The sequence below is a fragment of the Chiloscyllium punctatum genome, chromosome 45 (assembly GCF_047496795.1).
Source record: "Chiloscyllium punctatum isolate Juve2018m chromosome 45, sChiPun1.3, whole genome shotgun sequence".
Lineage (NCBI taxonomy): Eukaryota > Metazoa > Chordata > Chondrichthyes > Orectolobiformes > Hemiscylliidae > Chiloscyllium > Chiloscyllium punctatum.
In genome coordinates this window covers 18,773,658-18,790,853 of record NC_092783.1, presented here as the reverse complement: position 1 = coordinate 18,790,853, position 17,196 = coordinate 18,773,658, and the positions used below count along the sequence as shown (strand labels likewise).

The following is a 17,196-nucleotide window of genomic DNA, read 5'->3' as shown; positions in this document are numbered from 1 at the left end:
TCTATTCTTATAACAATAGTGTTTGTGACTGAGCCATTTGTGTTTTTTTGGTCATGAGGGTGCTAATAGTGGGTCTTTTAGGTCAGACTTTTTCTTCCAATTCCAGTTCAACTTGTTTAAGCTGTTTTTGGTACTTAAAACCTCACTAGGGCATTTTATACTTACAGATATTCTATAATTTAGTTTTCTTCCTCATTGTTAAAAGAAGCTTTGAGTACTTCAATAGTATGCTGATGGGACTAAGGCTACTTTTTCATTTAGTTGATTGGTGATGAATATTATTTGGTTCTGAACATTCATTAGAGGTTGAAACTGTGTTTTGAACTGTTACCCCTTTAACTAGATTACTTAGTGTGGAAACAGGCCCTTCAGCCCAACAAGTCTACACCGACCCTCCAAAGGGCAACCCACCCAGACCCATTCTTTTACATTTACCCCTTCACCTAACACTATGGGAAATTTAGCATAGCCAATTCACCTAACCTGCATATTTTTGGATTGTGGGAGGAAACTGGAGCACCTGGAGAAAACCCACGCAGACGCAGGGAGAATGTGCAAACTCCACACAGACAGTTGCCTGAGGCTGGAATTGAACCGGGTCTCTGGCACTGTGAGGCAGCAGTGCATTTGCAAAGGACATTGCACTTTGCGGCTCTTCTGTGCATTTAACCTCCAACGCAGGCAGGTTGTTTACCTCTTGGTTACCCTCTTCAACAAAGATGTGATGCTCAAAAAAAAGCCATCATAAAGTAAGACGCCCTGATTCAGGGTATAAGAAGGTCCAGGACCTCTGGTTTCACAAAATAGTTTTTTGTGCCAACTGGTCTTGAAAATGAAACCAAAGGTTTAGGATGCCCTCTTGTGGCTGGTTGCTATCATCTGTGTAAGAGTCATATAGCATGGAAACAGTGTCTTTGGTCCAACTAGTCTATGACAAATATGTTCCCAAACTAAACTAATTCCACTTGCCTGCATTTGGCCCATATCCCTCCAAACCTTTCCTATTCATGTACTTATCCAAATGTCTTTTCAATGTTCTAACTGTACCTGCATCCACCACTTCCTTTGGCAGATCATTCCACACACAAGCCGCATTCTGCATAAAAAAGCTTGCCCCTTGTACCCTTTTAAAACCTTTCTCCTCTCACCTTTTAAAATATCTTTTGAACTGGAGGCCTGTTTACAGTGGTGTTCCGTAAGGATTGGTGCTTGGTCCACTGCTTTTTGACATGATTTGGATATGGCTATAGGAGGAATGGTTTAAAAAGTTTTCAGATGACACCGAAATTGGTGGTGTAGTGGACAGTGAAGAAGGTTACCTCGGTACAATGGGACCTTGATCAGATAGGTCGAGGAGTGGCAGTTGGAATTGAATTAGATCAATGTAAGGCGTTGCATTTTGTCAAGGCAAATCAAGGCAGGACTTATACATTTAATGATAGGGTCATGGGGAGTGTTGCTGAACAAAGAGACCATGGGACTGTTAGTTCATAGCTCCTTGAAAGTGGAGTCACAGGCAGAAAGGGTAATGAAGAAGGTTTTTGGTATCCTTGCCTTTATTGGTCAGTGCATTGCGTATAGGAGTTGGGATGTCCTATAATGGTTGTAAAGGACATTAGTTAGGACACTTTTGGAATACTACATTCAATTCTGGTCTCACTGCTATAGGAAATATGTTAAACTTGAAAGGGCACAGAAAAGCTTTCCAAGGAACTGGAGAGTTTGAGCTGTAGGAGAGGCTGAATAAGCTGGGACTATTTTCCCTGGAGCATTGGCGGCTGAGGGGTGACCTGATAAGAGGTTTATAAAATCATGAGGGGCATGGATAGGGTGAATAGTCATGTTCCTTCCCCAGAGTAGGGGAGTTCAAAGTTTAGAGGGCTTATGTGTAAGGTGAAGGGGGAGGTGGGGGGAATATAAAAGGGACCTACGGGGCAATGGGTGGTGCGTGTATGGAATGAGCTGCCAGAGCAAGTGGTGAAGGCTGCTACATTTACAAATTTTCAAAAAGCATCTTGATGGATGCATGAGTAGGAAATATTCAGAAGGAGATAGGCAAAATATTTTCAAATGGAACTAGATTAATTTAGGATAACTGGTCAGCATAAATCTGATGTTACCCTGACATGGTTCCATTTGTACATGCTTAGCTGTTTTCAGAGTGAACGTATAGTTAACAGCATTATTCCACAATGGCATTAGTGATATACCAGAATTTGTGAGTGTGTGTGTGTGAGTGTGAGAGAGAGAGAGAGAAAGAGAAACACCATGTGATTATTCAGAAACAATTTCGACTATTTAGTTTAACCCATCTATATTGAATGGCAAATGAAGGAACTCATTTCTTTGCTGTCTGTCTGGCTTTAACTTGCTTTCAGTCTTGTAAAATGTGGCCCTTTATATCCATGTTTATACTTTTAAGTCTCCAGCCAGATTTGCCAGGTTTCTGGGTTGTTTCTATAGCAAAATGCTTTTTGTGACCAAGCATTACCTTGGCTTGCACCTGTCATCAGGATGACTGGTGCTTTTAGCCTGGCTCCCATCTTCAGACCTGTCTAACTTAAGTCGCACTACTGGGAGTTGTGCCTGTGCCAGTTTAGCTGTCTGGGTCATAGAAACTCTCAAATCCTCCCAGCATATCAAAGTGTACTTTCTGAAGGCAGATATAAAATTTAAGTTGGAGATTTTTTTCCAAGATCTTTGAAATGCATGTGCTTGTTTCTGAATTGGCCAGATCACACTTCAAAGTCTAGTTTTCCTTTCATGCTCAGCCTAAGATGGGCATGGATGAGTTAGTTGTCTGTCTGGAAAAAAAAAAGCATGGCCTCCCTCATGTGCATATTTCTTGTAATGTACATTAACAATTGTCAGTATTTAACCCATCTTAATAAGCTGTGCAATGTTGAAATCATTGTATGTGGGCGGCATGGTGGCACAGTGGTGAGCACTGCTGCCTCACCGCACCAGAGACCCGGATTCAATTCCCGCCTCAGGCGACTGTGTGGAGTTTGCACATTCTCCCCGTGTCTGCGTGGATTTCCTCCGGGTGCTCCGGTTTCCTCCCACAGTCCAAAAATGTGCAGGTTAGGTGAATTGGCCATGCTAAATTGCCCGTAGTATTAGTTGCAGGGGTAAATGTAGGGGAATGGGTCTGGGTGGGTGCGCTTCGGCAGGTTGGTGTGGACTTGGACGAAGGGCCTGTTTCCACACTGTAAGTAATCTAATCTAATCTAATCTAATCTAATCTAATCTAATCTAAAAGCCTCATCCAGACTAGCTGAGATTAATTAATTTCTATGCTTTGAATTGCTGATTTCTCTCCTCTGTAATTTTCAAAAAGTGTGCTATCCCGAGCGAAGGGATAGGGCAAGTAGGATCTGAGAGTTTATCATTGGTTGTCCAAAGTCTAAAATGTCCAAAACAGCCAGCTGAATTTGAGACTTACCTTTGAGGTCTAATTATTACTTTCTATAGTCCAATCTCCAGTAATCACTGCTGGGAATTCTGTGAATACAGCAAACATTTTATTAACCGGCACCTAAAAGACCAGGAGTGTGCAGTATGATCAAATATTTTGGATAATCAAGAAAGATGCATTGCCACAGTAAACTCTGATCATGTGAAGCTTCGAGACATCAACATCCCTCAAAAAATCTATGTAAACATATCAACACCTCCTAAAATACAAGAAATAACACACAGTAAGTAATAGAAATATAATGCAGGGGGTGTATCCCTAAGTTGTACTTTATTTACAGCATAAATATTTGGACATCCTAGTCGGTTATATTATGTGAAGTATAGTCCACAGATGTGCAGATTAGGTGAATTAGCCATGTTAAATTGCCCATAGCAATCAGGGATGTGCAAGCTAGCCATGGGAAATGCAGGGATAGGGTGAGTGGGTGGGATGCTCTTTGGAGGGGTTGGTGTGGACTCGATAAACCAAATGGCCTGCTTCCACACCATAGGAATTCTATAATATATACTTTTTGCCTGGTTATTAAGGTGCCAGTTAAAATAAAGTTTGCTGTATTTAGAAAAGGACTGAATTTTCTTTGGCTGTGATACCTGATGACCAAATAATGTTTTCACCTGTGCAATGTACTTTTTCTCTTAACCCTTCCTGAAATTGGACAAATTGCTCCCTAAGTGCAGTGGAAGCTTTGCAGGACAAGTTTCTATTCTTGGTCTGCGCTGTGTAGTGAGCCAACATTTGGGGACACTGGTTTCAGTGCTCATGTGCTAGAGAGCAGCAAACCATCACGTTTACTCTTCCTGACTGCTGTTCAGTGATTCAGGCAGGAATCTGCCAGTGTGGATGCTTATGAGAGAAAGTTCAGCTCTGCTCTGACGCTCTGGCAAGTGGAGTATTTTGCTGATACTGACAGAAAAATCGGTATTTGAGTGAGGCACTGTCTTCTGATATGACTACTCTGCTAAGAATCAGTAGCTTCAGAGATGTGTAGTCAGATGACACATTCCTTTTGGCTAACATCCTGGTCTTACTATGTATCTTTAACATTCAAACCTGCAAAAGTACAATCTACATGCCAGTGTAACAATGCAAAATGTATTAAAGTGTTCTTACATCTAATATTCACAATTTGGAAACTATGTATTACTGTTAGCTCCCATCAGATAAGTATAGCACAGTAGCAGTAAAGTATGATTCTCAGTCACTAATAGTTCCTTTATTGAAGTTTGAAATGATCCAAGATTGCCTTAAAGAAAATTGGAGTGGGCACTCTTCATACTTATCTCCCTACTTGATTGAAGGTAAAACTTGTACTATGTCCTATTCTAATACGCTCTCTTTTAAGACTGCAAACTGGAATCCCTTACGTCTCGCAGTCTGGGCCTTTTTCCTGTTTTTTTTTAAAAACCCATGTTGGATAATCACCAAATTCCTATTTTAACCACTTTCTCTATTTTTCTGAACTCCGCGCATAATCAGAAAGGAGAGATCACATCCGCAGAGTGAGACGACCCAAGTGAGTATATCGTTCAGGGAACTTGGAGGACCATGTAGGAATTCAATGCAGAGTGGAAGAGGTGCTTTTTGCTTACCCTTTTGTCTCTTAATTTGTTTTTTAAAAAATTGATAGATTAAATTGAAGCTGAGGATTGGGGTCCCAAGCACAAAAGAGAGTGACGTTACAAAAGTTGTAACTTCATTGGTTGGTAATAGCTACTAATTTGACCAATTATTATAGGTTCCTTTTAATTGTAGGCAATTATGGCAAATATTTATGTTTTAAAAAAATTAGGGAAATTTTTTTTAGGAAATCTTTAAAAATCATTTGACAACTAAGTAAACAAAATAGGCAAAGCTAGATGATGTGTTTTACCTGCATGATATGGTAACTAGTGGACCCCATTGTGGTTCATAATGACCACATCTGTAGCAAGTGTTGATGAGTCAAAGTCTGAGCTTCAAACACTTTGACACATCAGGAAGGGGGTGGGTAACTTAAGTGCTGTGTTTCAGAAGGCAGTCACGCTCTTTAGCTTAACTACCTTATACTTGGTCAGTCGTCAGGGACAGGAGGATGTGACTACAAGTATAGAGTATAGAGACCAAGGATTCTCAACCCTTGAGCTTGTCTAACAAGTTTGAGATTCATGCTCCCTGTTGGCTGAGTGCAAAGATTATAGGGGGGTGGGGGGGTGGGGGGAAATGAACAAACTGATTATAGCACTACATGGAAAATTATGGAAAAAGTTAAAGGGGGGAGGGAGGAGGTAAGCAGAGGTTAAATTTTCCAGAACAAGTAATAGGTCAGAGTATGGGAAGTGTCAGGAATCTAATTTCAGGCACAGCAAAAAAGGGGAGCAACCTGACAAGGGGGCTAGTCAACACAGGGCTGAGGGCATTATACTTAAATGCACACAGTATACAAAACAAGGTAAATTAGCTTGTAATTAGCAGGTGCGATGTGGGTATTGATCAGACATGGCTGCAAGGATATCAGAGATCGGTGCTAAATATTGGGCAATAGCTGGATGAGACCCTGATGAGAGTTATGTATAGGCTTTCTGGCAGTAGTCAGGATGTGCATAAGGAAATAAATCAGGAGGTAAATGCGTGTAAGAAAGGTGCTATTACAATCATAATAGGAACTTCAATATGTAGGTGGACTGGGAAAATCGCATTGGTAGCAAATCTCCAGAAAAGAAATTTGCAAAATGTTCGTGATGTTTTTTGTTTGGAGCAGCTTATAATAGGAACACGCAATTCTGAATTTTGTGATGTACAATGAGGCAAACTTGATTAGAGAGCTTAAGGTGAAGAAACTTTAGGGGGCAGTGATCTTAATATGATAGAACTCACCCTGCAGTTTGAGAGAGAGAAGCTGAAATTAGATATAATGGAATTACAATTGAGTAAAGGTAACTTCAAAGGCACAAGGAAGGACCTGGCCAGAGTTGATTGAAAGGGAGCCTAGCTGGGTAGACAGTGGAGCAGCAGTCACAGAGTTTCTGATGCTAATTTGGGAAGCACAGCAGGAATTCATCCCAAAAGGAAAAAAACATACTAAGGGGAGGATAAGGCAACCATGACTGACTAGGCAAGTCAGGAACAGCATAAAAGCAAAACAGAAGTATACAATGTGGTAAAGGGGGGAAGCTAGAGGATTGGGAAGCCTTTAAAGCCAGTACAGAATAACTGAAAAAGCATAAATGAAATATGATGTTAAGCTAGCAAGTAATAAAAGAGGAGTATAAGAGTTTTGTTAGACATATAAAAGTTAAGATAGCGACAAGAGTAGGCATTGAACCATTGGAAAATGAGGCTGAACAAGTCGTAACTGGGAACAAAGAAATGGCAGATAAACTTAAATAGGTACTTTGCATCAGTCTTCTTAGTGGAAGACCCCAGTAGCATACCAGAACTTTGAGAGTCAGGGGACAGGTGAATGTAATGGTCATCACTAAGGAGAAGGTGCTGGGGAAGCTAAAGGTCTGAAGGTGGATAAATCACCTGGACAAATGGACTATCTCCCACAGTTCTGAAGGAGATAGCTGAGGTGTTAGTGGAGGCATTGGAAGTATATTTCAGGCATCACTGGAGTCAGGAAGGGTCCCACAGGACTAGAATATTGATAATGTAACAGCCCTGTTTAAGGAGAGAGGGACGCAGAAAGTAGGAAATTATTGGTCATTGGTAAGATGTTAGAGTCCATTATTAACGGTAAGATGGCAGAGTACTTGCAAGTACAAACTAAAATAGGACTGAGTCAGCCTGGCTTCGTGCAGGGGAGATCATGCCTGATAAATTTGTAAGAACTCTTTGAGGAGAAGGTAGGTAAAGAACAGGTCGACGTGATCTGTTGGATCTCCATAAGGCTTTTAATAAGATGCTGCATAGGAAGCTGCTAAATAAGATAAGTGGGACAAGTTATTGGCATGGATAGAAGATTGGCTGACTGGCAGAATGAGGAGTGGGAAATAAAGGAGTCTCTTTTCAGGATGGCAGCTAGTGATTAGTGGAATACCACAAGGGTCAGTGTGGGATCACAACTATTCATGTTCTACATTAGCAATCTGGGTGAAGGAACTGAGTTTGTTGTTTCTGGGTTTGCAGTTGCCACAAGGATAGGTGGAGGGACAGGTAGTGTTGACAATACAGGGAGGTAGCAGAAAGCCTTGGACAGGCTATGAGAATGGGCAAAGAAGTGGTAGATGAAATTCAATGGGAAAGTGAGAGATTATGCATTTGGTAGGAATAATAGAGGTAGAGACTATTTTATAACTGAGGAAAGGGTTCAGAAATCTGAAACACAAAGCGATTTTAGAGTCCCAGTTCAGGATTCTCTTAAGGTTAGCATGTAATTAGGAAGACAACTGTAATGGTAGAATTAATTTCAAGAGGGCTGGAAGGCGAGCAGAGAGGCAGACTGCATTTGGAGTATTGTGAGCAGGTTTTGGCCCTGTTTCTGAGGATGGATATGTTGGCTTTGGGGCTTCAGAGGAGGTTTATAGCAATGACCCTGGGCATGAAGGACTTGTGTAAGTTTCAATCAGATCCTCCCTCATCCTTCTAAACTCCATAAATACAAACTTAGATTCCTCAAACGCTCCTCGAAAGCCCTTGAGGAGCATGCAAAGACTCTGTTGTACTTAGTAGAGTTTAGAAGGATGGGAGGGGGGAGCGTGAGAACAGATTGAAACTTACAGAATGTTCAAAGGCCTGGATAGAATGGACATGTAGCAGATGTTTCCATCAGTAGCAGATGCTAGGATTCTAGATCATAGCCTCAGAGTGAAGGGACAGCAGTTTAGAACTGAGATGAGGAATTTCTTCAACCAGATAGTTGTAAATCTCTGGAGCTCATTTCCACAGAAGGCAATGGAGGCCAAGTCATTGAGTGTATTTAAGACAGACAGAGGTTCTTGATTAATAAGCGGATGATGAGTTACAGGGAGAAGGTAGGAGAATGGGATTGAGAAACATATCAGCCACGATGAATTGTTGAAGCAGACTCGAAGGGCCAAAGGACTGAATGGCAGTATTATGGCCTGGTGTTTTCAACTACAGATCGTAATCTATCGAAACGGTTAAAAGTGGATAAGTCCCCAGGACCTGATCAAGTGTACCTGAGAACTCTGTGGGAAGCTAGAGGAGTGATTGCTGGGCCTCTTGCTGAGATATTTGTATCATCAATAGTCGCAGGTGAGGTGCCGGAAGACTGGAGGTTGGCAAACATGGTGCGACTGTTTAAGAAGGGCGGTAAAGACAAGCCAGGGAACTATAGACCGGTGAGCCTGACCTCGGAGATGGGCAGGTTGTTGGAGGGAATCCTGAGAGACAGGATGTACATGTATTTTGAAAGGCAAGGAGTGATTCGGGATAGTCAACATGGCTTTGTGCATGGGAAATCATATCTCTCAAACTTGGTTGAGTTTTTTGAAAATTGATGAGGGCAGAGCAGTAGATGTGATCTATATGGACTTCAGTAAGGCGTTCGACAAGGTTCCCCATGGGAGACTGATTAGCAAGGTTAGAGCTCATGGAATACAGGGAGAACGAGGCATTTGGATACAGAACTGGCTTAAAGGTAGAAGACAGAGGGTGGTGGTGGAGGGTTGTTTTTCAGACTGGAGGCCTGTGACCAGTGGAGCGCCACAAGGATTGGTGCTGGGCCCTCTACTTTTTGTTATTTATATAAATGATTTGGATGCAAGCATAGGAGGTACAAGTTAGTAAGTTTGTAGATATCACCAAAATTGAAGGTGTAGTGGACAGCGAAGAGGGTTACCTCAGATTACAACAGGATCTGGACCAGATGGGCCACTGGGCTGAGAAGTGGCTGATGGAGTTTAATTCAGATAAATGCGAGGTGCTGCATTTTGGGAAAGCAAACCTTAGCAGGACTTGTACCCTTAATGGTAAGGTCCTAAGGAGTGTTGCTGAACAAAGAGACCTTGGAGTGCAGGTTCATAGCTCCTTGAAAGTGGAGTCGCAGGTAGATAGGATAGTGAAGAATGTGTTTGGTATGCTTTCCTTTATTGGTCAGAGTATTGAGTACAGGAGTTGGGAGGTCATGTTGCAGCTATACAGGACATTGGTTAGGCCACTGTTGAACTATTGTGTGCCGTTCTGATCTCCTTCCAATCGGAAAGATATTGTGAAACTTGAAAGGGTTCAGAAAAGATTTACAAGGATGTTGCTAGGGTTGGAGAATCTGAGCTATAGGGAGAGGCTGAACAGGCTTGGGGCTGTTTTCCCTGGAGTGTCGGAGGCTAAGGGGTGACCTTTAAAAGTTTACAAAATTGAGGGGCATGGATAGGATAAATAGACAAAGTCTTTTCCTTGGGATCCGGGAGTCCAGAAATAGAGGGCATAGATTTAGGGTGAGAGGGGAAAGATATAAAAGTGATCTAAGGGGCAACTTTTTCACGCATAGGGTGGTACGTGTATGGAATGAGTTGCCAGAGGATGTGGTGGAGGCTGGTACAATTGCAACATTTAAGAGGCATTTGGATGGGTATATGAATAGGAAGGGTTTGGAGGGATATGGGCTGGCTGCTGGTAGGTGGGACTAGATTGGGTTGGGATATCTGGTCGGCATGGACGGGTTGGACCGAAGGGTCTGTTTCCATGCTGTACATCAATGACATTAGTGCAGAACTATGTTTCTCTATCTGTAGATTCTTTATCGGTTATTTCTTGTAAGCAAATTTAGTATTAACACAAGCCTGTTTGCATGTTCGTGGTTAATCTATATACTCGATTAGTTTGTTCATGCCCAGAATTTCACTCTTAAACCTGAGTAGACAGTGCAAGCTAATTGTCTAGGAGTTTGTGAATTCCAGTGGCTCCATTTTTCCTTCTCTTTTAGCAAGATGTAATTTGTTTTTTCCTTAGATCAATTTTCTCCCAACTTGTGTAAGGTGCTGACTTCCTGGCACTGTGCAATTTTCCACCTTGCCTATTTTGTTCTTTTTAATGTGTTAATTAAACTGAGCTGACCGGTTTTGCTTGCACAAATCTCTTCATATTGTTTATTCTGCCAGCAAAAACAATTGAATTGTGATCAGGAGTGTAACCAGTGTGAACTTTTTTCGGCTGCATTTATTGGCAATACAATTGCGAAGGCAGACTCATTGCCCGTGTAATTACAGCTTTCATGATGTCATTGCCAATGATGAAGCGTTTGAGATGCCTGCATCCAAGAACATGAACAATAAAATAACTGTTTTACTAATGTTTTAAAGTCAGGTAATGAAATTGCGATTTGCAGACATTGCCTCCTTCCGCCCATTGTTGCTGCCCCTTCACTGTCTCACTGCGGACTAATTGCTGTGTTCCCCGCAAGGTGGCAAGTGGGAATGAAGCATTGAGGGGCCAGGAGCAGAGTTGCTGGGGTATGGTGAGTGGGTTAACAACAAATAGGGATCACAGTGGAGTGGGCTGCTAAGTAGACCTGTAAGTGAGGTGAGGCTTTGTTAGGTGTCATATGGGCAGAGAGGTCATTGGGTTTTGGCACTTTGATGTCAGCAGTGCTGACTACCTCTGTCACTATGGCGATGGGCAATTTTGTTTTTATTCCTCCTTTTCCTTCCCTTTCCTAGTCTTTAAATCAGGCCAACCCTTAGCAATGTAAGGTTAATTCAAGCTCCCAGTGGAGTTCAAAACAAGACCATGACTTCTGATCTGTAAATTGCAATCTAAAGTTTTCAAGTTTCAATGCTCTTGTTGTCATTTAAAGTTTATCAGTCCAGATAGTATATTTTGAGAGATTATGGTGGCTTTGTTACAGCAGAAAGTACCTGACAGCTGCTTTGTTACAGCAGAAAGTACCTGACAGCTGCTTTGAAATTCGAATTGGAGACTGTTTACTTATAAACCCATTGCCATTGGGGATAGTTAACCTGAGTATATAAATGAGTTGTTTCAAGATGTGAATCTGTCTCCTACTAACATAGGTAGCATATTTAATGCATATTTGTCGACTTTGTAATTGACCAAATGTGAATGGTTATTGCTGTTTAAGCAATTTTAAAGATTGCCTGATGTAAAAATGTAAACAGTTCTGAAGAAGGGCAAGGGGACCGGAAACATTAACTCTGCTTTCTCTTTTACAGATGCTGCTAGACTTGCTGAGTTTCTTCAGCAGTTCTGTTTTTGTTTCAGAATTCCAGGACCTGCAGCTATTTGTTTTTTGGTCGTTTAAGTACTGTTTGCTTTTACCATCTGAAGCATTAGGGAAACAATTTAATAAATGTTCTTTTAACAATGCATTACTGAAATTTGGCAGGTCTGTAAGAATTTATCCAGATTTCGAGCTCTAATGGACTGCAAACTGCTGAGCTAGATTATATTTTGAAGCAGCAAGGTTGCTAAAATGTGGAACTGCGGGAGATGGGGGAGGTACTAAACAAGTAGTTTGCATATGCGTTATTGCGGAGAAGGATATGGAAGATAGAGAACATGTTGAAATTAATAGCGACATCTTGAAAAATATCCGTTTAAAGAAATGGTGGTGGTTCTGGACATCTTAAAATACATAAAGGTTGGTAAATCCCTAGGACCTGATCAGGCATAACCTAGAACCCTGTGGGAAGCTACGGAAGTGATTGCTGGGCCCTTTGCTGAGATAGTTGTATCTTTGATAGCCATAAGTGGAAGACTGGAGGTTGGCTAATGCGGTTCCACTATTTCAGAAAGGTGGTAAGGAAAAGCCAGGAAACCACAAAATAGTGAGTCTGACATTGGTGGTGGGCAAGTTGTTGGAGGGAATCGTAAGGGACTGGATTTACCTGTATATGGAAAGGTAAGGACTAATTAGGGATAGTCAACATGGCTTTATGCATGGGAAATAATGTCTCATGAAATTGAGTTTTTTGAAGAAGTAACAAAGAAAATTGATGAGGGCAGAGCGGTAGATGTGTTCTATATGGACTTTAGTAAGGTTTTCAACAAGGTTCCTGATGGGAGACTGATTAGCAAGGTTAGACCTCCTGGAATACAGGGAGAACTAGCCATTTGGATACAGAACTAGCTCAAAAGTAGAAAACAGAGGGTGGTGGTGGAGGGTTGTTTTTCAGACTGAAGGCCTGTGACCAGTGGAGTGCCAAAGGATCGGTGCTGGGTCTACTGTTTTTGTCATTTATTTAAAGGATTTGGATGTGAACATAGGAGGTATAGTTAATCAGTTTGCAGATGACACCAAAGTTGGAGATGTAATGGACAACAAAGAAAGTTAAGTCAGAATACAATGGAATCTTAATTAGATGAGCCAATGGCCAAGGAGTGGCAGCTGGTGTTTAATTTAGGTAAATGTGAGGTGCTGCATTTTGGAAAAGCAAATCAGGACAGGACTTATACACTTAATGGTAAGGTTTTGGAGAGTGTTCCTGATCAAAGAGACTTTGCAGTGCAGGTTTGAGCTGCTTGAAAGTGGAGTCACAGGTAGATAGGACAGTGCAAGAGATGTTTCGTCCGTGTGTTGAGTATAAAGAGGTCATGTTGCGGTTGTGCAGGACATTGATTAGGCCTCTTTTGGAATACTGCATGCAGTTCAGGTTTCCTGCTATAGGAAGGCTATTGTGAAACTTGTAAGGGTTCAGAAAAGATTTACAAGGATGTTGCTAGGATTTGAGCTATAGGGAGAGGCTCAATAGGCTGGGGCTGAGGGGTGAATTTAGAGGTTTATAAAATCATGAATGGCATGGACGGATAGACAAGGTCTTTTCCCTGGGGTGGGGGAGTCCAAAACTAGAGGGCATAGTTTTAAGGTGAGCGGGCAAAGATTTAAAAGGGACCTAAGTAGCAACTTTTCCTTACAGAGCACCTTGCATGTATGAAATGAGTTGCCAGGAGGTGGTAGAGGCTGTTACAATTACAACATTTAAAAGGCATCTAGATAGGTATATCAATGGAAGGCTTTAGAGAGATATGGGCCAAGTGCTGGCACATGGGACTAGATTTATTTAGGATGTCTGGTTGGCATGGGTGAGTTGGACTGAAGGGTCTGTTTTCATGCTGTGCATCTCTATGATTCTATGAACCTTTTAAATAAACTTCTCCTGTCATGCTACATAGTTCAAGAGGCATGGAGCCACAACAAAGCCAACTTATTAAAATGCCACTAGTGTACCGTAACTAACTAACCATCTTTTATATTCCTATCATCGCTGATAATTAACAAATAACTTTGTTTGATAAATATATTCACACTCTTTTCCTTTAAATTGTCTTTAATCAATGGAATCATTTTCCTTTGTAATGTAGGGAGTTGAGGATGCATTTTACACACTGGTACGAGAGATTCGGCAATACAGAATGATAAAACTCAACAGTCAAGATGATAGAAACCAAGGCTGCTTGGGGTTAAAATGCATAATTATGTAATTAGGTAAGTAATACTTGTTTCTCAAGAATTTTGTGCTAAAGCAAATGAATTCCACCGAAGGTCTATGCACTGAAGTATTGGTGTGTAGTGTTATGTGGAAATTAGAGGGAGAGAATGCATGAATGTGTGAGAGAGGGCAAATAAGGTAGTCAAATGCTGAGCCACCCACCATCTCAAATAAAAAGAACTTTCCCACAAAGGCTGGGTGACAAGAAAATTCAAATGCAAAGACTGCCTGATTCAGAACCCCACTTTTGTATGAATTCCATTGTGTTCAGCTCATACTGTGTGTTTCCAGAAGATGAATGCAATATCAATAGGTGGTAGGTTAGTTCATTTGGCTAGATGACTAGTTTGTAATGCAGCGTGGTTTCAATTTCTGTGCCAGCTGAAGTCGCCATGAAGATCCTGCCTTCTCACTTTTGAATCTTGCTGTAGGCATAGTGACCCTCAGCTTAAACTCTTGTCATCATTATAATGAGAGAGAAGCCCGATGATCCTTTGAGACTATGGTGACTTTACCTTAGTTTAGGAAAATCAAATCAGCACAGGTAGCTACAAAGAAGGATTAATTGTGTGTATTCAGGACAGTTCCCTAGAATACTATGTTGTGGATCCAATTAGGACTCAGGCTATTTTGGATTTGTTAATGTGTAATGAGACTGGTTTAGTAAATGATCTCAAAGTAAAAAGAAAAAATCTGTAGGAAACCAGGACCATGATCAACATTTCCTCTAAGCACAGCTACAAGGAGGTTCAGCACAAACTGATGAGCACATTGACACTATTCAGTTCAGTTTTGGAAACTGCTGCTGTACTCAAACCTGTGGGGTTTCGTAGTTACTGAACAGTCTAATCCTGAAGCTGCAGACTCTTGCATAGGTGGGGCAGGCATCTTTGAGGAAGCGGCTGGCTGAAATGCTCTGGATTCTATGCCCTTGTTCTGCAGCTTGTGCTCCACTCAGTGATGCTTGAAGTGGTTGGCACCTTCATGATGCTTCTCCAGTTTATGTATTCTTGGGTAAGTGATTCACACATGTTGGGGATGTTATGTGTGTTTAGGGAAGCTTTTAGGGTGCCCTTGTAGCATTTCCCATGCCCACCAAGTGATCATTTACCATTGCTCAGAGGAAAGCACCTGTTTAGTGAGTCTTGAATGTGGCCTATTCATCACAGTGCCTTAGTATTGTGAATATTAGTCTGGGAGAGAGTGTTCATGTTGGAATGCTTTTGCTGTCTGTGGATTTGCAGGATTTTGTGAAGCCTGCACTGGTGAAAACTCTCCAGGAATTTGAGGTATCTGCTGTATGTTCTTGTTTCTAATGCATACCAAAGAGTAGGATCCATGGCTGCTCTGTAGACCAAAAGCTTACTGCTATGTTTTAAGGTCTTAGACTTCAAGCACACTTAGACTTCAAGTTCCTCAGGCATCCAAAAGCTGCAGTGGTGCATTGGAGTTGTTGGATTTTATCGTTGATATCTATTCACACTAAAAGAAGGCTCCTGAGATATACAAATTGATCCTCCTTGTCCAGACGCTTGTATAAACTTTGATGATCGGGCACAGCATTGTGCGGCAGCAGTGAGCTGGTAGAGAAGCTTTGTTTTCCGCATATTTAGTCTGAGGTACATTCCCTCCCACGTCTGAGTGAATGCATCAACAGTGATTGGAATCTTGGCATCTGAGTGTATATCTGCATGCACAGAGTATCATTTATGTACTGGAACCTGACAGAAGTGAGACGGTCTTGGTTCTGGTTTGAAGATGTCAGTGGGTGAGCAGTTTTCTGGTGATACTGTAGATTAGCTTCACTCTGGCAGGGAGCTACATTGAGATGGATTTGAGCTTTGCAACAAGGGAGATGGGGAACATGAGTGCAATGATGTAGCCCTGCTTAATCCCCATTTGTATTTGTATTGGATCTGTGGGGGATCATTTGTGAGGATCACTGCATTCATGTCATTGAGAAGCAGGTAGCCAAATTTGAGTAGGATATGCCATAATCCCTCCGGTGACAGTCAAAGGCTTTTGGAAGATCAAAGAAGGCCCTTTCCAGAGGTTGCTGCTGTTCCCTGCACTTTCTTTGATTTGTTGCATTCTGAATGTCATGTTCATTTATTGGTTGAACCCACATTGAGAGTCAGGAAAGAGCTCTTCACTCACCAGGAGGAGGCAATTGAAGATTCTTGTGATGACATTTCCTGTGGCAGACAGTAGGGAAGTCTCTCTCTCATTTCTACAATCGGATCTGTTTCTTTTTATGAAGGTGGTCGCAATTAAAGTATCATAGAATCCCTACAGTGTGGGAAAAGACCATTTGGCCCATCAAGTCTGCACCAACCCTCCAAAGATCATCTCAATCCCAGCCCCTCACTCTACCCCCATAACCACGCATTTACCATGGTGTCATCCACATAAGCTCATCTCTTGACACTACAGGGAAATTTAGCATGGCCGATCCACCTAACCTGCGCATATTTGGACATCTGAGATCTCGGAATATGCTCCCTTCCTTTCAGACAAGGCCAATGACAACGTGATTTATGTCAAGAATGTCTCTCTATCGTATTTTAGTATTTCAATTGGGATTCCATTTGTGCCAGAGGCCTTGTTGGTTCTCAGCTGTCAGATGGCATTTCTGGTCTCTCAGAAGGTTGGAGGCACCCTGAAATGATGGGTATTGTGTTTGAGATTGCTTTCAGAGTATTTGTTTTCGAAAGCTGCATCTTTGTTGAGATGGTCCTCTAAGTTCTGTGTCCAGATCTGTTGACTGCCTCTTAGTCATTGAGTGATTCTCAGTGGAGTTGGTCCCTGTGTACTTGGACTGTAGATGGTTTTCATTGTACTGAAGAAACCACTCCCGTTGTGGTTGTTGGTGATTTGCTGAATCTGCTGCACTCATTCCACACATCATCTAATCTTTACGTCACAAGATATTTGTTTAAGGCTGAGGTGCAACTGCCACGGACCTGATTTCCCCCTCAGCTTTGGAGCTGCAAATTCAGGAACCCCTTGCATTTGCTGTTTAGCAGATCGAGAATCTCCTGAACATCCTTGTCAAACTAGTTTTAATGTTTCCTGTTGAGAGCCTGAGCGTCTCATTGTGCATGGTGGCCTTTAACATGGATAAGGTACTGCAGAGACTCTGCGGCTGTGGCATGTTGGTCATTGCCAGATTGGCTGTGAGACGCCAACTGAATAAGCCTTGCTTCTGAGGGTTAGTCAGTCCAGAAATGTTGATTCTACTGCAACAGAATCTTTACTGCCCCTGCCAGTTGGGGCTATATCGATGGAAGTACTAGAGCAGATTAATCGGTGGTTAGTCCAGCAGTT

The 17,196-nt window shown here is 41.9% G+C and overlaps 1 protein-coding gene across 5 annotated transcripts in view; it reads left to right on the top strand.

Moving 5' to 3' along the window:
• Nucleotides 1-17,196, top strand: part of nras (NRAS proto-oncogene, GTPase) — a 61,972-nt gene that overhangs the window by 29,986 nt on the left and 14,790 nt on the right. For all 5 annotated transcript variants that reach the window (XM_072563386.1, XM_072563385.1, XM_072563387.1 and 2 more), the window contains exon 5: nucleotides 13,742-13,865. In XM_072563386.1, the coding sequence (XP_072419487.1) occupies nucleotides 13,742-13,861 (120 nt within the window). In that variant the 3' untranslated portion in view covers nucleotides 13,862-13,865. The remainder of the gene's footprint in view (nucleotides 1-13,741; nucleotides 13,866-17,196) is intronic.